Source organism: Callospermophilus lateralis, chromosome 6, assembly GCF_048772815.1.
Source record: "Callospermophilus lateralis isolate mCalLat2 chromosome 6, mCalLat2.hap1, whole genome shotgun sequence".
NCBI classification, from domain to species: Eukaryota; Metazoa; Chordata; class Mammalia; order Rodentia; family Sciuridae; genus Callospermophilus; species Callospermophilus lateralis.
Genome location: NC_135310.1, coordinates 15,740,757 through 15,763,691, shown reverse-complemented (window position 1 = coordinate 15,763,691; position 22,935 = coordinate 15,740,757). Strand labels below are relative to the sequence as shown.

General features: G+C 39.7%; 1 protein-coding gene across 5 annotated transcripts in view; it reads right to left on the bottom strand.

The window, feature by feature from the left end:
- Positions 1 to 867: 867 nt before the first annotated feature.
- The window catches only part of Rmnd1 (required for meiotic nuclear division 1 homolog), a 44,524-nt gene continuing 22,456 nt past the window's right edge, over positions 868 to 22,935 (bottom strand). For 4 of the 5 annotated variants that reach the window (XM_076858126.2, XM_076858125.1, XM_076858127.1 and 1 more), the window contains exons 7-12: positions 21,747 to 21,853; positions 20,774 to 20,838; positions 18,482 to 18,558; positions 12,961 to 13,081; positions 1,488 to 1,604; positions 868 to 1,078 (exon numbers count right to left, since the gene is read on the bottom strand). In XM_076858126.2, coding sequence (XP_076714241.1) covers positions 1,046 to 1,078; positions 1,488 to 1,604; positions 12,961 to 13,081; positions 18,482 to 18,558; positions 20,774 to 20,838; positions 21,747 to 21,853 — 520 coding nt within the window. In that variant the 3' untranslated portion in view covers positions 868 to 1,045. Of the gene's footprint in view, positions 1,079 to 1,487; positions 1,605 to 12,960; positions 13,082 to 18,481; positions 18,559 to 20,773; positions 20,839 to 21,746; positions 21,854 to 22,935 lie in introns of those variants that run through there. The other variant, XM_076858129.1, reaches the window with a different exon arrangement.

The following is a 22,935-nucleotide window of genomic DNA, read 5'->3' as shown; positions in this document are numbered from 1 at the left end:
AATATTTTTAAATAAATGGCTGGGGATGTGGCTCTGGTTAAACACCCCTGGGTTCAATCTCCTGGTACAAAATGACAGTCTCGCATTTTAGAACAAAGTAATATTGTGTGAACGTGTATGTTTGAAAAAGCAAATTCATCTTGGTGGAGACCAGGGCCCAAGGAAGAGTATGTATTAAGATTATTTATTTAAAGATGGGGTCTTAATGGGTTCTTCGGGTTGGTCTTGCTCATGGGCTCAAGCTCAAGTGATTTTCCTGCCTTAGCCTCTTGAGTAGCTGAGACAGGTGACTTCAACCCTTTTTTTTTTTTTTTGGTGTTTGTGTTGCTAGTGATGGCAAAAGCACCCTAGTACTGACCTGTGTCCTTGACTTGTTCTTTAGGTATGTAAGTAAGTTCTTTCTGCTGGGTAGTTTTTTGATTTTCTCAAAGTATGTATGAAACGAGAAAAGTGTCTCTGTGAAGAACACATACTAGTGAGCAGTTGACTCAAATTATCTAAAATAGGTATGTTGTGTTTCTACCATCAAAAGCCTGTCTTGATACCATGTATGTTAATATTCCTGAGATCCTGTACTGTTCTTTAGCCAAGGCCATGATGAAGGGGTGGTGTTCAAATTCTAGGCCTATTTGTTTAAGAAGTATGATTGTGCCTGCAGTGGCACAATCCTCAGCAACTTGGTGAGACCTGTCTCAAAAAGTGCTGGGGATGGAGCTCAGTCAGTAGTTAAAAAGTCTGGGTTCAATACCAAAAACCCAGGGGAATCTGCTGAGATTTCTTGGATGCTAAGGTTATCCAGAGTTCTTTAATCTGAGGAAAAACAATTTTCTTTTGAACTGTCATTGATGCAGACTCAAAACACTGTACTCTTCCTAATTTTTATTCAAGCAACAATATATTTAGAGCTGAAAAAGACCATTGTAACAATTTCTTGATATCTGAAATAATTAAATATCTATTAAATAAGAGATCACCCAGTAGTGAATGTTCATTTTTGATTGCAGAACTTGGATATCTCTTGAATCTCTCTTTGGTTATCACAGGATCAGAAAAATACTCGTCCCAGCTCAAACATTACCTTAGGATGATTAAAAAAAAATTAACTCCACAGTAAACAAATGTATTGCTGCAAACTACAATGACTTCCAGGATCATGATTAATGAAAAATGCTCCTGGAGTAAATACTTGCCTTTCTCCATGCCAAGCTGCAAATCTGAGGCCCAGTCAGTTGATGTTGTGCTATACATAATAAATTCACAACTAGAACTTCTAAATGCTACCTTTAAAATGTGGACCTTTCCAAAAATTACACTTAGTGTAATTGCGAAATATCAGTCATTTGAAACTTGAGTCCCTTTTGTGAATAGAATTAGTAATTAAGTTATCCCCTTTCCTGCTATAACATTGTATCTCAAATTGTCTTTATTATCCTAGGCCCTTCCATTGTAAAAAGGTAGAAAATGATTGTGCCACAGTTTCTATTCACCTCAATGGTGATGAGGATGACGATCATCCACTCCAAGCGCAGTGCCCTCTTCTCATTCAGATGATTCCGCATTAGATCTGTTAGTTCCATGCAGTGCTGAAGTTTTTCATTCATGACCTGTATTAAAAAAAAAAAAAAAAGCCAGGTGCAGTGGTATACCGATGTAATTCCAGTGACTGAATGCTAAGGACAGCAAGTTTAAGACCAGCCTCAACAACTTAGGTCCTGTCTCAAAAAGGGCTATGTAGCTCAGTGTTATCACTGAGTGGAGACAGGGTGGAGCTGGATTCTATGCACAGTACTGCAAAACAAAAACCCTCCCACTTTTCATCTCTTCCCCAAAGTCAAGAAGCCATTCTTTCCAGCCAGTCTCCAGAGGCATTTTGTAATGCAGATTTAAGAAATATGTGCATGCCAGTCTTTGTAAAGCTCTTCTATCCCCCTTGGGGATTGAACCCAGGGTGCTCTACTAGTGAGCCACATCCCCTACCCACCTTTTTTTGTATGTGGGGGACTCTAAATTGCCCAGGCTGGCCTTGAATTTGCCATTTTCCAGCCTCAGCTTCCCTAGTTGCTGGAATTACTAATGTGTGCCTGGCTATTTAAGATTTTGGTAGAAGATATAAAAAATGAGGTTTCTGAGTCTTTGTTTCTGGTAGCTGCCTTTCGTTGTTTTAGTTTTGGTAGTGGAGATTAAAGAGAGCATTCTTCTGAGCTACATCCCCAGCAGCACCTCCCCACCCCCTTTTTTTCCTCCAAAAGCACAGACAGGTTTATTTAGGAAAGGAAAGACACATTCAAGGGAAAAGGGGTGGGGGGGGCATTTTCAATAGAAATGCCTTTGTGGTCAAAGAAAGCAATACATAAGGGAGAATGCAGACTGTACCCAGAGGGAGAGCAACCCTTTGGTGTGGGGTGTTAATAGTTATTGAGGGACAGTGCTAGGAGCTGGACAAGAGGTGGAGACAGGGTGGAGCTGGAGAATTTCACTCCAGTTTTTCTTCTGCACTATCCTTCATTTTACAGGGCATGCCTGTAAACTTTGTATCTTAATGGCCTGTGGGTGTTTCCTTTAAGATTATGTAGCCCCACCCCAAATCCCTAACACCCCCGAATTTGATCCCTTAATCTTAAGGGTTGATGAGGGGTAAAGATCCATCACCTATGGCTACTTCAGGCTGGCAAGGCGTGATGACCCTGGCTGGTCAAAGTCTCATAATGACTATTCTAAAGGAGATATACATTGTCTCAGTTGATCCCTGGCTCTTTTAAAAATTTTATTGAGATATGGGGTCTTACTGAATTGCCAAGACTAACCTTGAATTTGCAATACTGCCTCAGACTCTGATTCCCTGGGATTACAGGCATGCCCATTCATCCTTAGGTGGTTAGCAGTTTTAAAGGGCAAATTTAGCTGGGCCTGGTGGCACACCCTTGTAATCCCAGCAATTTGGGAGGCTGATACATAAGGATCATAAGTTTAAGGCCAGCCTAGCAATTTAGCAAGGCCTAAGCAATTGAGACCCTGTCTCAAAATTTTAAAAAAAGGGCTGCAATGTGGTTCAGTGGTGAAGCTGCCCTGGATTCAGCCCCCAGTACTAAGAAAAAAGATAAAACTTTTTTTTAAAAGCATGGCCTTAAGATGTTAAAAACAATGGTTACCTTCTAAAACCCAATACTGAACATGTCCTGCCTACTCACCACTACCTGGTGCTACTTTTTACTCTGAGCAGCAAAGGTTCTGTAGTATGATGACTTATCTGCTGGTTTTGGGGATTCACAGAAAATAATGAATTTAAAACCTGTCTGACTACTGGCAAGTTATATACCTGCTTAATATCTCTGCTTTGTGCTTTTTTACTTTTGGGTTTTTTTTTTTAAGTTGTAGATGGACACCATGTCTTTATTTATGTGGTGCTGAGGATCGAACCCAGTGCCTCACACGTGCCAGGTAAGCGCTCTACCAGTGAGCCACAACCCCAGCCCCCTGTGCTTTGTTTTGAAAACTGGAAAGTCTAGGAACAAACTTTCCAAAATAGTTTTGAGCCAGGCGTGGTAGTGCATACTTGTAATCCCAGCGACTCTGGAGGCTGAGGCCTTAAGCAACTGAGACCCTGTCTCTAAATAAAATACAAAAAAGGGCTGGGGATGTGGCTCAGTGGTTAAGTATCCCTGGGTTCAATCCCTGGTGACCAAAGAAGAGGGAGGGGGTGTCATTCATGGGAGTATGCCGAACTGCAAGTTTATCCAGTGAGGATTGAGACTAATCATAGTGCGAAAATTGACAAAAAAACTCTTGGTGCATCCTGTTCATGGATTCTACAGTGGTGAACTACAACAATAACATTCACCCACACTCCATAGACTTCATGATCACCTGTGATGTCTAATCTGAATATTTATAACAGTGTTTCCTTCCTTCCTTTTACTTCACCACCTCCTTCCCTTTCTTCCCTCCCTTTTTCTGTTGACTATTTCATCTTGGCCTACAAAATGTTCACCCTTAAAGTTTACTTCTGTCTTCAAATTACCTACTCACCCCTTAATTTCAACTTTGACTAAATAAACAACATCTTCTTCCTCCACTTCCTCATCACTCAACTTATTTAATTCTTTAGGATTTGTATATAACTCACCTGCAAAAGTATCCTATTAAATATAAGTTAGTTCCAAAACCCAGTTAACCCAAGCATTTGACAACATGTTGAAATGTGCAATCAAGAGTCTCTGCTACTACATGTTTCCTATTTCATTTAGCTATAGAGGCACTTGTGTCACGTAAGCAAATGAAGAAGGAAAGAACAGAAGGATTCATGGGGGTGCTCAAATGTGAAGTAGGCCTTCAACAGGCAGTTGCCAGGAAGAAATGGGAGGTGGCAGAAAGGGAAGATTTATTTCAAACAGGAAACAGCACACAGGGAACATATCTAGACAGTGCATAACTTGGAAGAAGTGCTTGCAAGTCAGGTAAATATATTCTCAGAGGCACTGAGTACCCAAGTAGTATAGGTAGAATAATGCCCCCCATCCTATGGATATTCGCAGCTGTTGCTAGAACCTATGAACATCACAAGACTGTAAGATTGCTAATCAGCTGACCTTAAGACAGGTAAGGCTAGGTTATCTGGGTGAGCCCAATGTAATCACCGGATCTTTTAAGTGTGGAAATAGAAGAATTCAGAGTGATACAATGCAAGGAAGACTCAACTTGCCTTTGCTAGACTGAAGTAGGGGCTGAGTCACAGGATGTACGCAGCCTCCAGAAAGAAAGAAAGGCCTACAAACTCCTTGATTTTAGCCCAATGAGATCTATGTCAGGCTTCTTGCCTATAAAACTGTAAAATGGTAAGCTTGTGGTAATTTGTTACAGCAGCAACAGAAAATATGCCACACTATAATGTCTAGGCTTTATTAAAAGAAAGCTTTTTTTTTTTTTTTTTTTTCTTCCCAATCCTGAAATACTTGTTTTAAGATTCACTGTTCTACAGGAAAGAAGGCAGAATGGCAAGTGAGACGATGTCTCAACCTTCTGGACCGAGGGTACAGAGATCTTAGACTAGTCCAGGGGAGGGAGGAGGCCAAGCAACAGTAGGGATGCATGTTAACTATGGGGGGACCTCAAGGCTGGGATCGGTATGGCCATCCTATCTGTTGTTCACTAGTCCAGGGCTTATCACCTAGGCTTTCAATAAATATCTCCCAATGAATGAGTGATACTTAGTTAGGAATGGAGAGATGGTCTGACAGATGAGAAGTGGAGGGTGATGCAAAGAGAAGACTCCCAGATGACTTTAATTTTCTGACTGAATGACTAGATGGTGAGGCTTGATGGTTCTGCCAGTAGCTAAAACAGAAAACAGGAATGGGTCAAACTTTTCTGAAGAATAGATCAGTATTGACATTTCACTTTGAAATGTCAATACTGAGCTATTCTACAAATTCAGGAACCTACTGTATGTGACAGCTTTGCCAAAACTGGGAAACAAATAATCATAGTCTCTGATCTCAAGAAGCTCACATTCCAGTAGAAATGGCACATGTATTTAGAAGGAAAGCTATAAGATATGTAAATGTGGAAGGGGTCTGTGAGATTTGGGAGTCAACTGGGCAATACTTGGTAGACAAGGGATTAGGATTATACCTGAAAATTAACAAGAAAAGGTGGAGTATAAGTCATGAAAAGGAGTGCTCATGGAGCAGGTAGCACGAGAACCATCTGTGACAGGGACACCAATTTGATAAAATGGCACATGGCACTGGCTGCAAACTGGTTTCTGTACCCCTCCCCCACAGTGCTCTAACTGTTCTCTGAAGATTTTTTTCCAGTGATCCAATTACCAAATGAAATGACCTGACCTCTGCCCTCAAGTTTTTGACTGCTTTTCAGCACGTCTTACGCCCCATCTCCTGATTTCCCCAAGACTTATCTTGGGGGAAAAAACAAAAATAAAGACCAGCTTTCCCCTAGTCTTCTTGAAAGACCAAATGGCTTGTTAAAGGCCAGAACCAAATTCATTATTTTGATTTAGCTGTGGTGCCAACAGAATGCTGAGCTGTCCTCGAAAGGCCATTGTGTTAAAGGCTTGATCTCCAGGTGCAGTTATTGGGAAATGGTAGAACCATTAAGAGGTGGAGTTTAATAGAAGACCTTTAGGTCACCGAGAGTATGCTTCCTGTTTTAGTCAGCTTTTTCACCCACTGTGGCCAAAAGACCTGACAAGAACAATTGGAAGAGAAAAAATGTATCTGGTGCTCAGTTTCGGAAGTCTCAGTTCATAGATAGCCAGTTCCACTTTGGGCCAGAGGTGAGGCAGAACATCACTTAAGAAGGGCGTGGCAGAGGAAAGCAACTCAGGAGTAGAGAGAGCTCCACTCAAGAAGGACAAAATATACGCCACCCCCCACATGCATGCACCCATCAACCCAGGTCCTCTAGCCACACTCGACCTGCCTACAGTCACCACCCAGTAAATCCCTATCAGTGGACTGATGCAGTGATTAGGTTGTCTCTCTCAACCCAATCGTTTCACCTCTGAAGCTTTCTTGCATGGTCTTACACATGAGTTTGTGGGGGATACCTCATATTTAAACCACAGCACTTCCTAGCTTGTGATGTAAGTGGTTTGCTCTGCCACATGCTCCCACCGTGGTGTGCTGCTTCATTACAGGCCCGTAACAGTGGGGCCAATCGATCAAGGACTGAAACCTCCCAGACTGAGCCAAAATAAACCTGTGTTCCTTGTAAGTTCATTATCAGGTATTTCTGTTAAAGTGATCAAAAGGAGACTAACACAAGTCACTTTTAAATCTTACACACTATTCAACTAGTCTTGATTGTTTGTGGGGATGCCGAGAAAATGTAGTTTGAGAACTTATAGGAATGCTTCCTAACTCAAGTGGATTAACAACAGAGAGATGCCTGAGTGAGACTGGGTAATGAACAACTAACTTGCTAGTGGTGAGGGCGGTAAAACAGGCATTTTAAGGCTACCTTTCACTTATCTGACCACTCTTTTGATGTCTACTCTGTAGGATGTTGGGCACTTTGAAAAATATAAGGAAAGGAATCCTGTCTTTCTAGTCTTCAACCAAGCCTTTCCATAAATGCTTTCATTCATACAGGAGCCTATTATGAGCTCTGATGCTCTAGTGACTCAAAGGACAGAACTTCCCTTAAGAAATGCATAGCTCTAGAGACAGACACGCAATCAGACCACTGTGATACAGTCGGAAGTGCCGAGCTGGAGGATTCTATCAGAAATAAAAAGCACAGGAAAACTTCTAGGAAAGATTTGGGCTCATCAGGCAAAATGCAGTTAGGGACAGTGCTGGCCCAAGGACACAGAATGAATTATATCACACCAACTTGAAAGGGTATGAGAGAGACTTTTTAATGGTGCTAGATTAAATAGATCTTTACTTGGGTACCCAAGGAGAAAGCCCTAAGCAATGCCAGCTACATAAGTAGCTTTTTTTTTTTTTTTTAACTCCCTCCCCCAGCTTTGTAGAGATGTAACTGACAAAATATTTTTACTTGTTTATAGTGTTCAGTGCAATAATATGTATCCTCCCTGTGTACTTAATGTTCCTCAAGTCTGTTATTATAGTTATATAGACAGTTCATATAAAATTAAAAAAACAATAACTGCCTCAGGACTGACTTTTAACAGGAATCTTCACATTTGGGGACTGAGTGGACCCTGCTCCCTGGACTCTCGGCTGAGCCAACTTTCCAGTGGTGGGTACCAAAGAATCTTTTCCACTCAGAGGAACTCTGTCCCTGGGCAAGCTCAAAGGGACCCTTTATGGCATATCCTTCCCTCAATGCAGTGGCACATTCTCAGGGTTTTCCTTTCCTTCTTAGTAGGTGATTGATTCTTTAGCATTACTCTTCTTCCACCGAGGCTTTCATGTTGAATGTAAAGAATCTGAGTGAACTCTTAAAAGGCATTCTTGTCACTTCTCTTCCTCTGGATCATAGGCTCAGTATCTTCCTTGCTCAAACCTTCAGTGTTGGTGTTGGGCTGGCCTTGAACTGTGATATTCCTGCTTAGTCTCCTGAGTTACTGTAACTATAATTATGTATCTCTGTGCCCAGCTCTTTGTGGATTCTTTGGTATATTCAACATAAAAGACTGTAGTGTTTGTAAGTTCAGTTTTACTTCTCGTTATAGGAGATTTTACATTTTGCAGATACAGATAAAACTACCCATGAAGGATTGGTGACTTGTGTAGCTGGCACTGCTTAGGGTTTTCTCCACAGGTTTTGGGATCCCCAAACTGGAAGAACATTTGATTCTTCTAGCTGTTAATGTGTAGCAGAGGTATAACTGTTAATTCTTTATTGGAGGAACTCAATCTCAAACTGGCCTTAACAGTGGAAGAATGGGAACACTTATTAGAGAAAGGTGGGCTTGGGCAGCCCTCTTGTACTCTCTGATGTGTATGCTATAATTTTTAACACTTGTACTTGATCTTGATTATGATTTAGTTGATCACTAGGGTTGTGAATCGATTGTAGACTTTATTTCAATAATTACATCATTTAGCACTGGCATACATCTATAGTCTCAGCTACTCAGGAGGCTGAGGCAGGATTGCTTGAGCCCAGAAGTTCAAGGTCAGCCTGGTAACACAGTGAGACTTCATCTCAAAATAAATGAAATCGAAATAATTTTTAGGGCTGGGGTTGCGGCTCAGCAGTAGAGTGCTCGCCTCGCACGTGCAAGACCCTGGGTTCGATCCTCAGCACCACATACAAAAATAAACAAGTGAAATAAAGGTGTTGTGTCCAACTACAAGTAAAAAATAAATATTAAAAAAATAATGATTTTTAATCCTTTTTTTTTTTTGGTAGTGCTTAGGATCAAATCAGGGGTCTTGGGTCTACTAGGGTCCTGAAGATGGAATCATTAAAGTAACTGATAGTGAGTGGGAAGATTATGTGGGTCAGCAGTCACAAAGTAGGCCTCTAAAAATTTCCCCATCTTTTTCTCAAAACTATTATGGCAGGCAGACTTCTGAGATGCCACCCAAATATTTTCCACCTCCTGGTGTTGCTTCTAGGTCATCCCCTCCCCTGGAGTGTGAGCCAGGCCTGTTGACTTGCATTTAACAAACAGAACACAGCTCAAGTGATGGGCTGCCCTTCCTGTGATGAGGCTACAAGACAATGTGAGACTTCTTGATCTTGCTAGCACCCTCTTGCTGACAGTCTCCTGCCGTCTCACTGCTCACTATGATGCTTCACTATGATGAAAGCTGCTATGGAGAAGCCTTTGTGCTAAGGAACTGAGGTCTCAGGACAACAGCCTGAAGAGGAACTGAACCTAGGCAGCAACCACATGAGTGAATGAGGAAGTGAATCCTCAGTCAATCCTTGCAATGACTGTAGCCTTATGAAAGATTCTGACCTATAAAACTATGGAATGATAAGTATTGTTTCCAGACACTTAAGTTTTGAGGAAACTGCTTGTTATACAGCAATAGCAACACTTTATTTTCATAAACCTAGCGTCTGTGTTTTTTTTAGGAAGTGGTGATTGAACTCAAGGGTACTGACAACTGAGCCACATCCCCAGCCCTATTTTGTATTTTATTTAGAAACAGGGTCTCACTGAGTTGCTTAGCATCTTGCTGTTGCTGAGCCTGCCTTTGAACTTGCGATCCTGTCTCAGTCTCCTGAGCTGCTGGGATTCCAGGCATGTGCCATTGCACCTGGTCTAGCATCTCTTTTATATCCTCTAGATTGTCTAGTCCACAACCATGAAAGTCCAAAGTTTTTCATGTATCCAGAAAACTAGATTGTGAAATCTGTGTTTTTATTAGACAATGGTATCTAAAATCGTGTTTCTGTTTATCTAAAACTGATGGAGTCCACTGAAATTATATTCTTACAGGGTCTGTGATCACTGTTTCTATGCCATTAGAAGCAACAGAGCTAGGATGGTTATCTTTCCCTGACACTGGCAATAATGTCCATTTTCTTGTCTTAGAAGATAACACACAGGAATATCAAGATGGGTGACAATTGTAGATTCTTTTATTGTGGTTAAGGAAGGAACAGTGTCTGGGAGGAAACAATGTAGATGCCATCGTTGCTATAGCATTCTATGAGCCTTGGAGGAGTTTTGCAGTTTTATTCTCCTTGCTGTACTGGGGAATGAACCCAGATACACTCTACCACTGAGCCTTTAAAAAAATATTTTGACACAAGGTGTCATTGTGGAGGCTGGCTTTGAATTTGTCATCCTTCTGCCCTAGTCTCCCAAGTAGCTGGGATGATAAGATTGAGCTACTATGTCCAGCTAAGTAATTTCTTTCTTTCTTTTCTTTTCTTTTTTTTTTTTTTTTTTGGTGCTGAGGATTGAACCCAGGGATGCTTAACTACTGAGTCACATCTCCAGCCCGCTCCCTTTAAACTATCTTCAGATAGGATCTCACTAAGTTGTTAAGGCTGGTCTTGAACTTGTGATTCTCCTGCCTCAGCTTCCCAAGGCACTGGGAATACAGGTGTGCACAACCATGCCCAACAAGACATTACTTTTTGATGGAACACCAAGGTGAATGTAGGGAGTGATTGGAAACCAGACTGAAAAAGGAATAGAGTAGTGAGGACCTTGCATATCAAGCAAAACCCACAGAATATAAACACTTGTGGCAATGAATGAAACTGGAAGTATTAAAATTAGTTGGAGGGAATGAAAAAAGACAGTTAACACTCTCAGTAGAGAAACAGAAGATGTAAAGAAGAAACAGAAATTTTAGAACTGAGAAGTGAATGTACAATGAAATAAAAAATTCATCCTCAATAGGAAAATGAATATGACAGAAGAAAGAAGGGGTGAACCTGCAGGTGGAACAACAGAAACTACCCCACCCGCACGACAGAGAGAAAAATACACCAGAAAAAAATGAACAGAGCTTCGAAAGACTTGGACTATAATAAAAGATCTAAGGTGCAAGTTGTAGGATGACAGCAGATTTCCTGTCAGAAGCCAGGGAGGCCAGGAGGAAGTGGCTCACCATTTTTCAGGTGTAAGAAAAGAATTATCAACCCCAAATCCTGTTCTCTCTTTTTTTTTTTTTTTTGGTACCGGGGATTGAACTCAGGGGCACTCAACCACTGAGCCACATCCCCAGCCCTATTTTGTATTTTATTTAGAGACAGGGTCTCACTGAATTGCTTGTGCCTTGCTTTTGCTGAGGCTGGCTTTGAACTCTCGATCTTATTGCCTCAGCCTCCTAAGCCGCTGGGATTACAGGTAAAGAAAATTCTTGAAAAGGAAGGAAATAATAAATGAAGAAATCATGGACATAAGAAGGAAGGGAAAGAACAGAAAGATAAGAATATGGGTAATACAACAAACTTTTCTTCTGAGTTTTCTAAAATTACGTTTGATGGTTGAAGCAAAAATGATAACACTATCTGATTAAGTTCTTAATATCTACAGAAAAAAATGGGAAAAAGAATAGTTAAGATTTACAAATATGGGAAAGAGGGATGTAGTGGGAAGTAAAGTTTATATGCTTCATTTGATCTGGTAAAATGTGAAAACAGAAGACTGTGCTGTCTGTATAATGACCACAATAGCCACTGAATATCTGTGGGAGGAGATATGCTCAAAACAACATCAATAAAACAAAATTTTAGGTAGAGAGGGAAGATGGGAGGGGAGGGGAGGGGAGGGGGGATAGTAGGGGATAGGAATGGTAGCAGAATACAACAGTCACTAATATGCCAGTATGTAAAAATGTGAGTGTGTAACCGATGTGATTCTGCAATTTGTATTTGGGGTAAAAATGGGAGTTCATAACCCAATTGAGTCAAATGTATGAAAGATGATATATCATGAGCTCTGTAATGTTTTGAACAATCAATAAAAAAAAAATTTAAAAAAGTCTCAGCAATCCTCAGAAAGTCAGAATTGATATACCCAACAATATGGAAGGCTCTCAAAGGCAGTACGTGCTGGTCAGTGAAAAAAGCTGATTTAAAAAGTTACACACTGATTCTACTTAAAATAAAAATATGGAGATGGAAAACAGATTAGTACTGTCAAGGTGTGAAGCTGGTGAAGCTGGGGGGGTGGAGGCTGTTGTGGGTATGAAGGGGTGCCTGAGGGAGATGTGAAGCATTTTGATCCTGTGGCTACACGGATTGACATGTGTGACACAGTGTCACAGAACTCTGCACCTGTAGCACCACCACTTTCTGCTCTTTCGCCATGTAGTACACTCCACGGTGCCACGGCTTCTCCTCTCCAGGCACTTTTTTTTTTTTTTTTAATATTTTTTAGTTGTGGATGGACACAAGACTTTTATTTTTATGTGGTGCTAAGGCCCGAACCCAGAGTCTCACGCGGGCTAGGCAAGAGCTCCGACACCAAGCCCCCGCCCCCGCCCCAGCCCTTCTCCTCTCCATGTTACCTCCACTCTTCTAAGTACCTCAGAGATAGTTTTCTTTGGGTAACTTATTCTTATCGAATCTCAGCACTTCTTAAATTTAGTTTATTACCCTTCTCCTGATTCTTCTTTGTTTGGCCACCTTTCTGTCTGTCACCTGCAGACAAATATTAGTCAACTTTTGTCCTCTTCTCCCTGGCCTGCGATTGTCAGTCACTTGATTCATCATACAGGATTTTTCCTTAAGTTTATTTCTGTTTTCAGTGTCTCCATAATAATTCAGGACTCCCCAGACTCTTGCTTAAACATGACAAGAATTTCCTAATGCACTGTTAGGCCTTCAAACTCCTACAAATCTCATCTGTGAAGCAAATATCAAAGATCCTGACTCAAAAAGTTGAAATGTGAGTGTAAAGAGGACAAAAGGGCCATGTGAAGAGATCTGAACAGAAGTTAAAGAAGATATATCCCTGAAAACAGTTACCATGCTCACTTAATTTAAGTGCCATAGTCATGCAAATTATAGGCAACAACATTTTTTCTCTTAACAAAAGTGCAAAGTACATACCTTAACTCTTCGAGTAATGCTAAGGAATTGACAAGTTTTATCATAAAGTTCCTCCAAGTTTTCCCTGTCCCAGTAGAAATCAGGAGTGATCAGGAAGTCTGAACTCAAGTTTATACGGTGCCTTAAAAAAAGGAAAATTATAATCTTTTTATCTTAAAAATCAGTGTTTCTATTTCATACTTATATTGTGCTATATGAGAACATTTTAAAATGCTGACATTTGCAAAATACTTGTAACGTAAATCTAAACACTGAAAAAAAATTTTAAATTTTCAACCAAATTAATCCAGTCTTTAATTACATTCTGTTTTCAATTTCTAAAGTTGTTTCTTTTTCATTACAAAAAGCTTGTAATATACACACACATATTTGGGAGGGATAGGTAATACAAAGTTCAGAATTTTAAAAACATATACAGGTATAAGCCTGTCATCCCAGCAATTTGGGAGGCTGAGGCAGGAGCATCGCAAGTTCAAAGCCATCTTCAGCTGGGATGGGCACACACATAATCCTAGCAGCTTGGGAGGCTGAGGCAGGAGGATCAAGAGTTCAAAGCCAGCCTCAACAAAAGCGAGGCACTAAGCAACTCAGTGAGACCCTGTCTCTAAATAAAATACAAAGAGGGCTGGGGATGTGGCTCAGTGGTCAAGTGCCCCCGAGTTCCATCCCCAGTACCCTGCCCCCCAAAAAGCCATCCTCAGCAATTTAGTGAGTCCCTGAGTATAGTAATTTAGCAAGATCTTGAGTAACTTAACAAGAATCTCTCTTAAAACAACAACCACCAAAAGCCTAGGGATGTTGCTCAGTGGTTAAGGGCCCCTGGGTTCAATCCACAGTACCAAAAAGAAAAAAAAAAAATGTGTATATACATTTATATGTATAGGTAAAATTGACAAAAAGTACTCTTAATTGTGTGTGGGGGGGTGACTGAACCCTGGGCCTCATTTTACCATTGAGCCACACCCATCCCTTTTTAAAATTTTTTATTTTTGAGATGAGGTCTGGCTAAGTTGCCCAGGCTGGTAGTAAATTTGCAATCTTCCTGCCTCAGACTCCTCAGGAGCGGGATTACAGTGTGGCCACCACACAGCTTTCTTCCATTCTTACCTTCAGCTCTCCTCTCCTCCCACTTCCTATGGTGGCCACATGTTTCCTCTGCATCCTTCCAGTGATTATGCAAACACTGGACAAGCAGACTCACACATCCATTCTTTCTCTCCCTCTCACTTTCTGTTTTGTATAAAGGTCTAAGTTTACTTAAAAAAATTTTAACTAAATGAAGATTTAAGTTGTAAAAGTTACACATAAATAGCTGCTCACTATAAAAAAGAAAATATCCTAGAGAGGAGTTGAGAAAAATAGTGGTAAACCCTTGTAAATACATGACTCAAATCCTTTATTCTCTTCAATGACAGGCCCTGTGAACACTTCAATGTGGCCTTATAGATGCTCCCCGCGCATACATGCTATCAAAACTAAATGTGAATGATTTTTTTCTGTTGTGACTTCACCCAATATACCTTGCCATGTTTCTTTTCAGATTCATCACCTTCCTTTATTGACACACATGCACTTTTATTTTAAGAATAAGGAAACTTTGGATAGAAAAGTCAGCCTTATAGCCCTGAGGATAGATCTCAGTTGTAGAGTGCTCGCCTAGCATGTGTGAGACACTGGGTTGGATCCTCAGCACTACATGAAAATAAATAAAAAATAAAGGTATGTGCCCATCTGAAAGCCTTATAGAAACTTACAAATCTAAGTATATTTAGTTCTAACTTTTGAGGCTTTATTTATTTATTTTGTGGGACTGCAGATTGAACCAAGCTCTTTATCCATTATAGATAAGCACTCTACCACTGAACTACATAGCTAGGCCTTTTTATTTTATTTGGGGATGGGGTCTTGCTAAGTTGCCCAGCCTGGCCTCCAACTTGTCATTCTCCTCCCTCAGCCTCCTAAGTAGCTGGGATTATAGGCGTGCACCACCTCACTCAGCTACTTTTGAGGTATGATATTATAATTTGCAGCATCAGCTTCTGCCTGTATTACTAAGAGAACAAGAGAGAAGAAGGCAGCTTTTCCACTTTTGCCATGGGATTGCTCCTAAAGAATGGCCTTGAGTTAGGGTCCCTAAACTATGAGAAATGCATGGATGATGAAACACTGAACTACTTCTCTCCAGGCAGAATATCTAAGCAGCAGCAGCAGCCTAGGGTAAACATTTACAAGGAGCTCTGGTAATTCAATACATTAGAAGGAATAAAACTGGTGAGACAAAAAGCAATATACAGGATGTTTCATTCCATAAATCCTTGGACAATTATAAGAATAAAACAAACTGAAGCCAGGTGTGGTGGTGTATGCCAGTAATCTCAGCGACTCAGGAGGCTGAGGCAGGAGGATCACAAGTTTGAGGCTAGCCTCAACAACTTAGCAAGGCCTCAAGCAACTTAGTGAGACCCTGTCTCAAAAAGGGCTGGGGGTGTAGCTCAGTGGTAAAGCACCATTGACATCAATCCCTAATAAAAAAAATTAAACTAAAAACATTGCCAGACATTTATTTAAAATGTGCATTACTGTATTTCATAAATTTTAGGACACAGTCCTTTCCATTTAACATCTGTAAATATGGGAGGTATCTTAAAATTATTGATGGTGTCTGTTAAAATGTGACAGTTGTGACTCATTTGTCATTACCTTGAACTATTTCCAATAGCTTCCTTTCTGCGTGTTTAAGAGGGAATCCATAACAAATAAGACTAAAGGGCTATGTGTGTAAAGTCTAAATTCTAAGATTAAAACGCATTATTATAATTGCTAGATATGTTGAACATTTTTTTTTCATACTTTTTGACCATTCATATTTCTTCTGTGAAATGCTTGTTCAGTTCCTTTGCCTATCTATTGATTGGGTTATTAATTTTTTGGTGCTAAGGTTTTTGAGTTCTTTGTATATCCTGGAAATCATGCCGTATCTGTGGTACTGGCACATGTTCTCCCATTCTGCAGGATCTCTGTACATGTTCTTGATTGCTTCCTTTGCTGTGAAGCAGCTTTTCAGTTTGATACCATTCCATTTACTGATTCTTGATTTTACTTCTTGAGCCTTAGGGAGTCTTGTTGAGGAATTTGGTTCCCAAGCTGACATGATGGCGAGTTGGCCTATTTTTTCTTCTAGTAACTGCAGGGGTCTCTGGTCTAATGCCTAGGTCCTTGATCCACTTAGAGTTGAGTTTTGTGCAGGGTGAGAGATAGGGGTTCAATTTCATTCTATTACATATGGATTTCCAGTTTTCCCAGCACCATTTGTTGAAAGGCTATCTTTTCTCCAATGTGCGGTTATAGTGCCTGTGTCTGAGATGACTGTATTTATGGGGGTGTGTCTGTGTGTCTTTTATTGGTCTTCATGTCTGTTTTGGTGCCAATGCCATGCTCTGTAGTATAATTTAAGGTCTGGTATTGTGATGCCTCCTGCATCACTTTTCTTGCTAAGGATTGCTCTGGCTATTCTGGGCCTCTTATTTTCCCAAATGAACTTCATGATTGTTTTTTCTATTTTTGTGAAGAATGTCATTGGGATCCTTATAGGAACTGCATTAAATCTTTATAGTACTTTTGGTATTATGGCCATTTTTATAATGTTGATACGAATTAAAACTACACTTGAGATTCCATCTCACTCCAGTCAGAATGGCAGTTATAAAGAATACAAGTAACAGTATATGTTGGTGAGGATGTGGGGAGAAAGGTACTCTCATACATTGTTGGTGGGACTGCAAATTGGTGCAACCACTATGGAAAGAAGTATGGAGACTCCTTAGAAAACTTGAAATGGAACCACCATTTGACCCTGTTATCCCACTCCTCGATATATCCAAAGGTCTTAAAATCATCCGACTGTAGTGAAGCAGTCACATCAATGTTTATAGCAACTCAACTCACAGGAGCCAAGCTATGGAAACAACCTAGGTATCCTTCAACAGATGAATGGATAAAGAAAATGTGTTATATATACCCAATGGAATATTACTCGACATAAAGAATGAAATTATAGCATTTACTGGTAAATGTATGGAACTGGAGAATATCATGCTAAGTGAAATAAACCAATCCCAAAGAACCAAAGGCCAAATGTTCTGACTTGTAGATGCTAACCCACAACAAGGGAGGGTGGTGGGGACAATAAAAGTCCACTGGATTAGACAAAGGGAAGGGAGGGAGGGGGGAATAGGAAACAATAGAATTCATTGGTCATAACTTTCCTAACCTTTTATTTGTATAAAAAACCAGGGTAATTCCACACCATGTATGAACACAAGAGCGGGAACCTAAATAGAATTAGTTATACTCTATGTGTGCATATTCTGTCAAAATACATTCTACTGTCATACACAAAAATGAAAAAATGCCAAAATAGAAAACTTTTTCTTACAGACAGAAAAACAATAAAAGGCAGCCATTCTTTTCCAGTTCTTTACCTAACCACTAAAGGTTTATGAAAACATTATCAGTATGAAAACATGATGTGGCAATGATTCAATATGTAGACAAATTCCATCATTCTCTTAGGTTACTACAATTCTATAACTAGATAACTCTGTTTTCATGGAGAAAGAAAGTTATATATCTTTTTAAATTCTTCTTAGTTGTAGATGGACACAATACCTTTATTTTTATTTTTATGTGGGGCCAGGGATCAAACCCAGTGCTTCACACATGCTAGGCAAGTGCTCTACCACTGAGCCACAATTCAGCTAAAAGTGGTGTATCTCCTGAATTCTGGATCCATTTGACATTTATATCTCCTGAATTTTTCATTTCAGTATGAAATAAATATAAACATAAAAAAGCATTATTATGGTCTAAGTGGCAGGGTTTTCCTTGTCTATGGCATTTTATAGTGACTGAAATTCAATGAAATATGGTATATAACTTTTCAGTAGCAATTAAGTGATTTAGCAACATGATGCAGTGATATATTTCTACTGAGAATTCCCATTAACCAAATTCTAGACTGAATCTTCCTACCTTCAAAGAGCATCTATTGTGCCCTTGATATGGTTTAATGTAGACCAATTAAAATCTCTTATACATGCTGATTATCCTCCAGTATAGTCCTAATACTTCCTGCTTGGTTCTCATGGGTAAGAGTTCTCCATGTTAGTAATCAGTGAAAGAAAAATAGCTGTAATTCCCATCAAGGCAATTTTTTTTTTTTTCTTTCCCTCTCTGTTTTTGATACTAGGGATTGAACTCAGGGGCACTTGACCACTGAGCCACACCCCCAGCCCCATTTTGTATTTTATTTAGAGACAGGGTCTCACTGAGTTGCTTAGTGCCTCGCTTTTGCTGAGGCTGGCTTTGAACTTGTGATCCTCCTGCCTCATCCTCCTGAGCCACTGGGATTACAGGTATGTGACACCATGCCCGGCTTAAATGTTTTCTCTTTAATATACAGGAATGTTTTCTTGATATTTTAAGCAGATGAAATGTTATATTTACAAAAAGAAAATTTTACCTTAGGGCAAAGAGTTCACCCATTTTCTGCATAACTTCTTTATGAGACAGTTTCACTTTCTTGCCAGCTTTTAAAGCCTATTTGGGAGGGGGGGAAACATACACAGTCAGCCCTTTTTCTGTGGGTTCTTCACCTGTGGATTCAACTAACAAAGAATATTTTTAAAAATTGCACCAGCACTGAGTATGCGGACGATTTTTCCTTGTCACTGTTCCCTAAATGGCACAGTATATTATAACTATTTACACAGCATTTATATTGTATTAGGTATTATAAATAATCTACAGATGATTTAAAGTATACAGGAGAACATGCATGGGTTATATGGAAATACTATGCCATTTTACATAAAGATAAGCATCCATGGTTTTTGATATATTGGGGGTAGGGGTTGGGCCCTCGAACTAATCCCCCATGGATACTGAAGGATTCCAATAAGTATTAGATTCATCAAGCAAATTCTAAAGGAGCAAAATTTTAAACTTACATACATAACTCTTATATGTCAGTCTCCCAAACAGACATCTACACTCACCCCAAGATTTCAAAATCTTATTAAGTAGAAATTTTATGCTTTTTTAAATTTCCCTTTGCTATAGTTTATTTTCTTTCTTTTTTAAAATCCAGTACTGGGAATTGAACTCAGGGGCACTTTACCATGAACTACATCTCCTGCCTTTTTCATTTTGAAGTAGAATCTCACTAAGTTGCAGAGGCTGGCCTCAAACTTGCCATCCTCTTGTCTTGGCCTCCTAAACCACTGGGATTACAGGTATGTACCATCATGCCTGGCTAGTTTGGTCCTGAAAGTCCCCCAAAGGCCATGTGTCTGAGAATTTGGTCCTTATCCTGTGGTGTTACTGGGAAAAGGTGGAAGCGTTATGAGGTGGGGCCTAGTGGGCAGGAGTTAGGTAACTGGGGTGTACCCTCGAAGGGTATATTGAGAACTTGGCGTGTGACACCATGCTCGGCTTAAGTGTTTTCTCTTTAATATACAGGAATGTTTTCTTGATATTATTAAGCATATGAAATGTTATATTTACAAAAGAAAATTTTACCTTAAGGCAAAGAGGATAGTTAGTTAAGGAGAGTTAGTTATGGCAAAGGTAGCACTAACGTAGAAATAGGAAACTCAAGATTTCTAGGCCCTGTTGACAGACCAAAGCTAGTCTAGCAGTCTGGTAGAATTCCAGACTTTCTCTTTGCTTCCTGGCTACAAAGAGGCTAATAGCTTGCTCTCCCACAGGCTCCCTACCATGAGATGCTTTTTTTGCCACACATCTAAAAGCAATGGATTTGTCCAACTATGGACAAAAATTGCACCAGCACTGAGTATGCTCCAAACTGTAAGCCAATATAAACCTTTCTTCTTTATAAGCTGATCATCTTAGATATCTTGTTACAGTAATGGAAAGCTAAAACACTCTTTGTATCAGCACTTCCATGATATACATTCCTAATCTTATCATAAAAACAGGGCTTTTTCCAAGAGTAATTATTGTGTCACCGTAAAAACATTAGTAAAAATGACTTTTAATGCACTTTGACATTTTTAATATAACTTTATACATTTATAACCATATTTTAAAAACAACTTATCTTTTATGCTACTATATTTCTCAAAATTTAGTAGTCTTTTTTTAATCACAAAAAAGTGATAATCTCCTTCCTTAGAAAGATTTCATTTTCTTTTTTTGTAGTACTGGGCATCAAATCGAGGGCCTCTTAGCATGCTAGGCAAATGCTCTACCACTCCAGCACAGTTATATTTTTATTCAGTTGTATTAAAAAAAAAATATATATATATATACACACACATATAACTTTTATTCAGTTAAAAATATTGTGTCATCACAGTCATTTGAGGTTTTTAAAAAAATCAACACATGAAAGTTCACCATTTTATATGTATTTGGAAGTTGGTTTTGTGTGTTTGTCTGAAGATTGAACCCATGTTTTCAAGCATGCTAGGCATGCACTCTACCAGTGAGCCACATCCCTAGCCTGGTTTATCTTTTGCCTAAATTCTGTGTAGCTTTCCTAGTGCATTTTTAAAAAATATCATTTTTCAGTTGTAGTTGGACACAATACCTTAATTTTATTTATTTTTTTATGTGGTGTTGAGGATCGAACCCAGGGCCTCACGTGTGCTAAGTGAACACTCTACCACTGAGCCACAACCCCAGCCCCATTCCTAGTGCATTTTACTACTTTATTGTACATATAGGAAGTTTGTATTATTCTCAATTAGGAATCAATCCTTGAAAATAAGCATAAACTTGATATAATTACCTCTGGAATAGACTGAATAGACTCAATAAATTTATCCAGTGTCACTTCCCAAATAGCCAGTTTCACTGGGGGGAGAAACATGGAAAATTTCTTTATAATATTATTCATGCTTATATAAAATCCATAACTGTACAGTACTTTTGCTGCCATTCGAACATTAAAAGTATAAGAAGCAAATGTGCTAAAAATTGAAACTAAAAATTAAGGAAGGTTAGTTATGGCAAAGGGTAGCACTAACGTAGAACAGGAAACTCAAGATTTCTAGGCCCTGTTGACAGACCAAAGCTAGTCTAGCAGTCCAGTAGAACTCCAGATTTTCTAATACCACTTCTCAGAAGCCCAGAAGGTGTGCAGCACCCCTTGACACCCCGAGTAGCTCTGTGCACAGGGCTGGAGCAGGCCTTCGCTGGTCTTCCTTTACAATCCTCAGGGCTATGAGGAAAGCACAGAGGTCTCTGAAGCTTCCCAGAAGGGTGTGGAGGGGCCGCCTCATGCACACTAGAGGCAAAGGAAATTCTTATAGAACTTCTACGGTATTATCAGGGGCATGAATCTTTCAGAAAAAACTTATAGAGTAGTTGTGACTCTGGCCCATTCCTGTGGAACCTGGGAGTGTGGTTTTCCATTGAGGCCTGTGCCCAGTCACATGGGCTGGGCTTTCTCTGCCTGGATCAGGGGTACCCAAGTATCATGATCATACAGACAGAAGGGGAGAGGAAACAAAGGCAGTGACAATGACATAAAAAACATTTGTGGAGAAAGTAAGGGTTATCAATACAATTAACAAGGAATGAGTAATAGTGCAGACACTACCTTTTAAACTTTCTACTGTAGTTATTTTATGGAGGAAAAAAAAAAAAAAGGATACTAAAGCTTTGTAGAGTGAAAACATGCCAAAATGTTCACCAAATAAACTCCCCTTCATGAAATGAAAACTGTGTAATGCATTCTGCAAACAGCAGCAGTAACTTACCTGAAAGACAAAGGGCATTGGAGAAAGCAAATTTCTCTAGAATGGCATCATCTAAATCCAGCTCCGAATTTAAATTGATTTCCCCTCTGTGAAGTTTAGACTGACCTCTGTGGAAGGAGGGTGGGGATGGTGAAGAAAGTAACTTACAAATCCTTTTTAGTCTTGAGATGGGGGTCTCACTATGTTGCCCTGGCTGGTCTTGAATGGTGGAGGTCAGTCAGTCTTCTTGCCTCCCAAGTAGCTGGAACTCCCATACCCAAGAATCTTCCAAATCTCAAACACAGTTTAAAGTTTTTGTTTTGAAAAAAATAACTTTTCTGGGGGTCATTTTGTTAATGTGTATCAAGAGTTTTTATAAATGCTCTAAACTATTTCCAAGTTATTTTATTTCTAAGAATTTATTGTATGGAAACAATAAAAAATGTAAAAAAAAATCTGTGTACAAAACATTTTTACTTTAATAGTAAAAAATCAGAAAAGAAACCAAATGTTCAATAGTAATTTCACGAAACAAAAATTAAAAGGAGCCAGATGTGGTGGTGGGAGCCTATAGTGCCAACACTCAGGAAGCTTAGACAAGGAGAATCACCTGAACCCAAAGAGCTAGAGTGGAGGCCGGCCTCAGCAATATAGCAAAACCCCATCTCAAAGACAGAAATAAAAAACAAAAACTCCAACATGTTATGAAAGAATACTTAATATAAAGGGAAAATGTCCACAGTGATTGCTAAGTGAAAAGATGCTGAATGTAAAACTCCACAGATTGGAGTTACATGACGGGGAAGGCAAGGGAGGCCGAAGTTATAAAAAACTAGGGTTTACCTGAAGATCTTTCTGGAAGGGACTGGGAGAGCAGAGGGAGGGAGTTTGTGAATATAAACATCACAAGGAAATGGGGAAAGTACAGGGGACCCTTCACAGAAGGTGTGGGACATGAAGACACAGATGAAGGAAGGTGGACTGGGGACTAACGGGAAGGCTGAGGCAGAATCTGCTGACCACCTCAGCCAGAGGGAAAAGAGGAAAGGGAGCAGTGAGCAAGGGTTTTATGAACGAGCCTGGACCACACCACAGAACCAAAGGAGGCAGCAGATAGCTGCCCCTAGGCAGGACCCACATGTGACACACAGCTAGGGTGGCCTTTTTTTTTTTGTACCAGGGATTTAATACAGGGGTGCTTTACTACTGA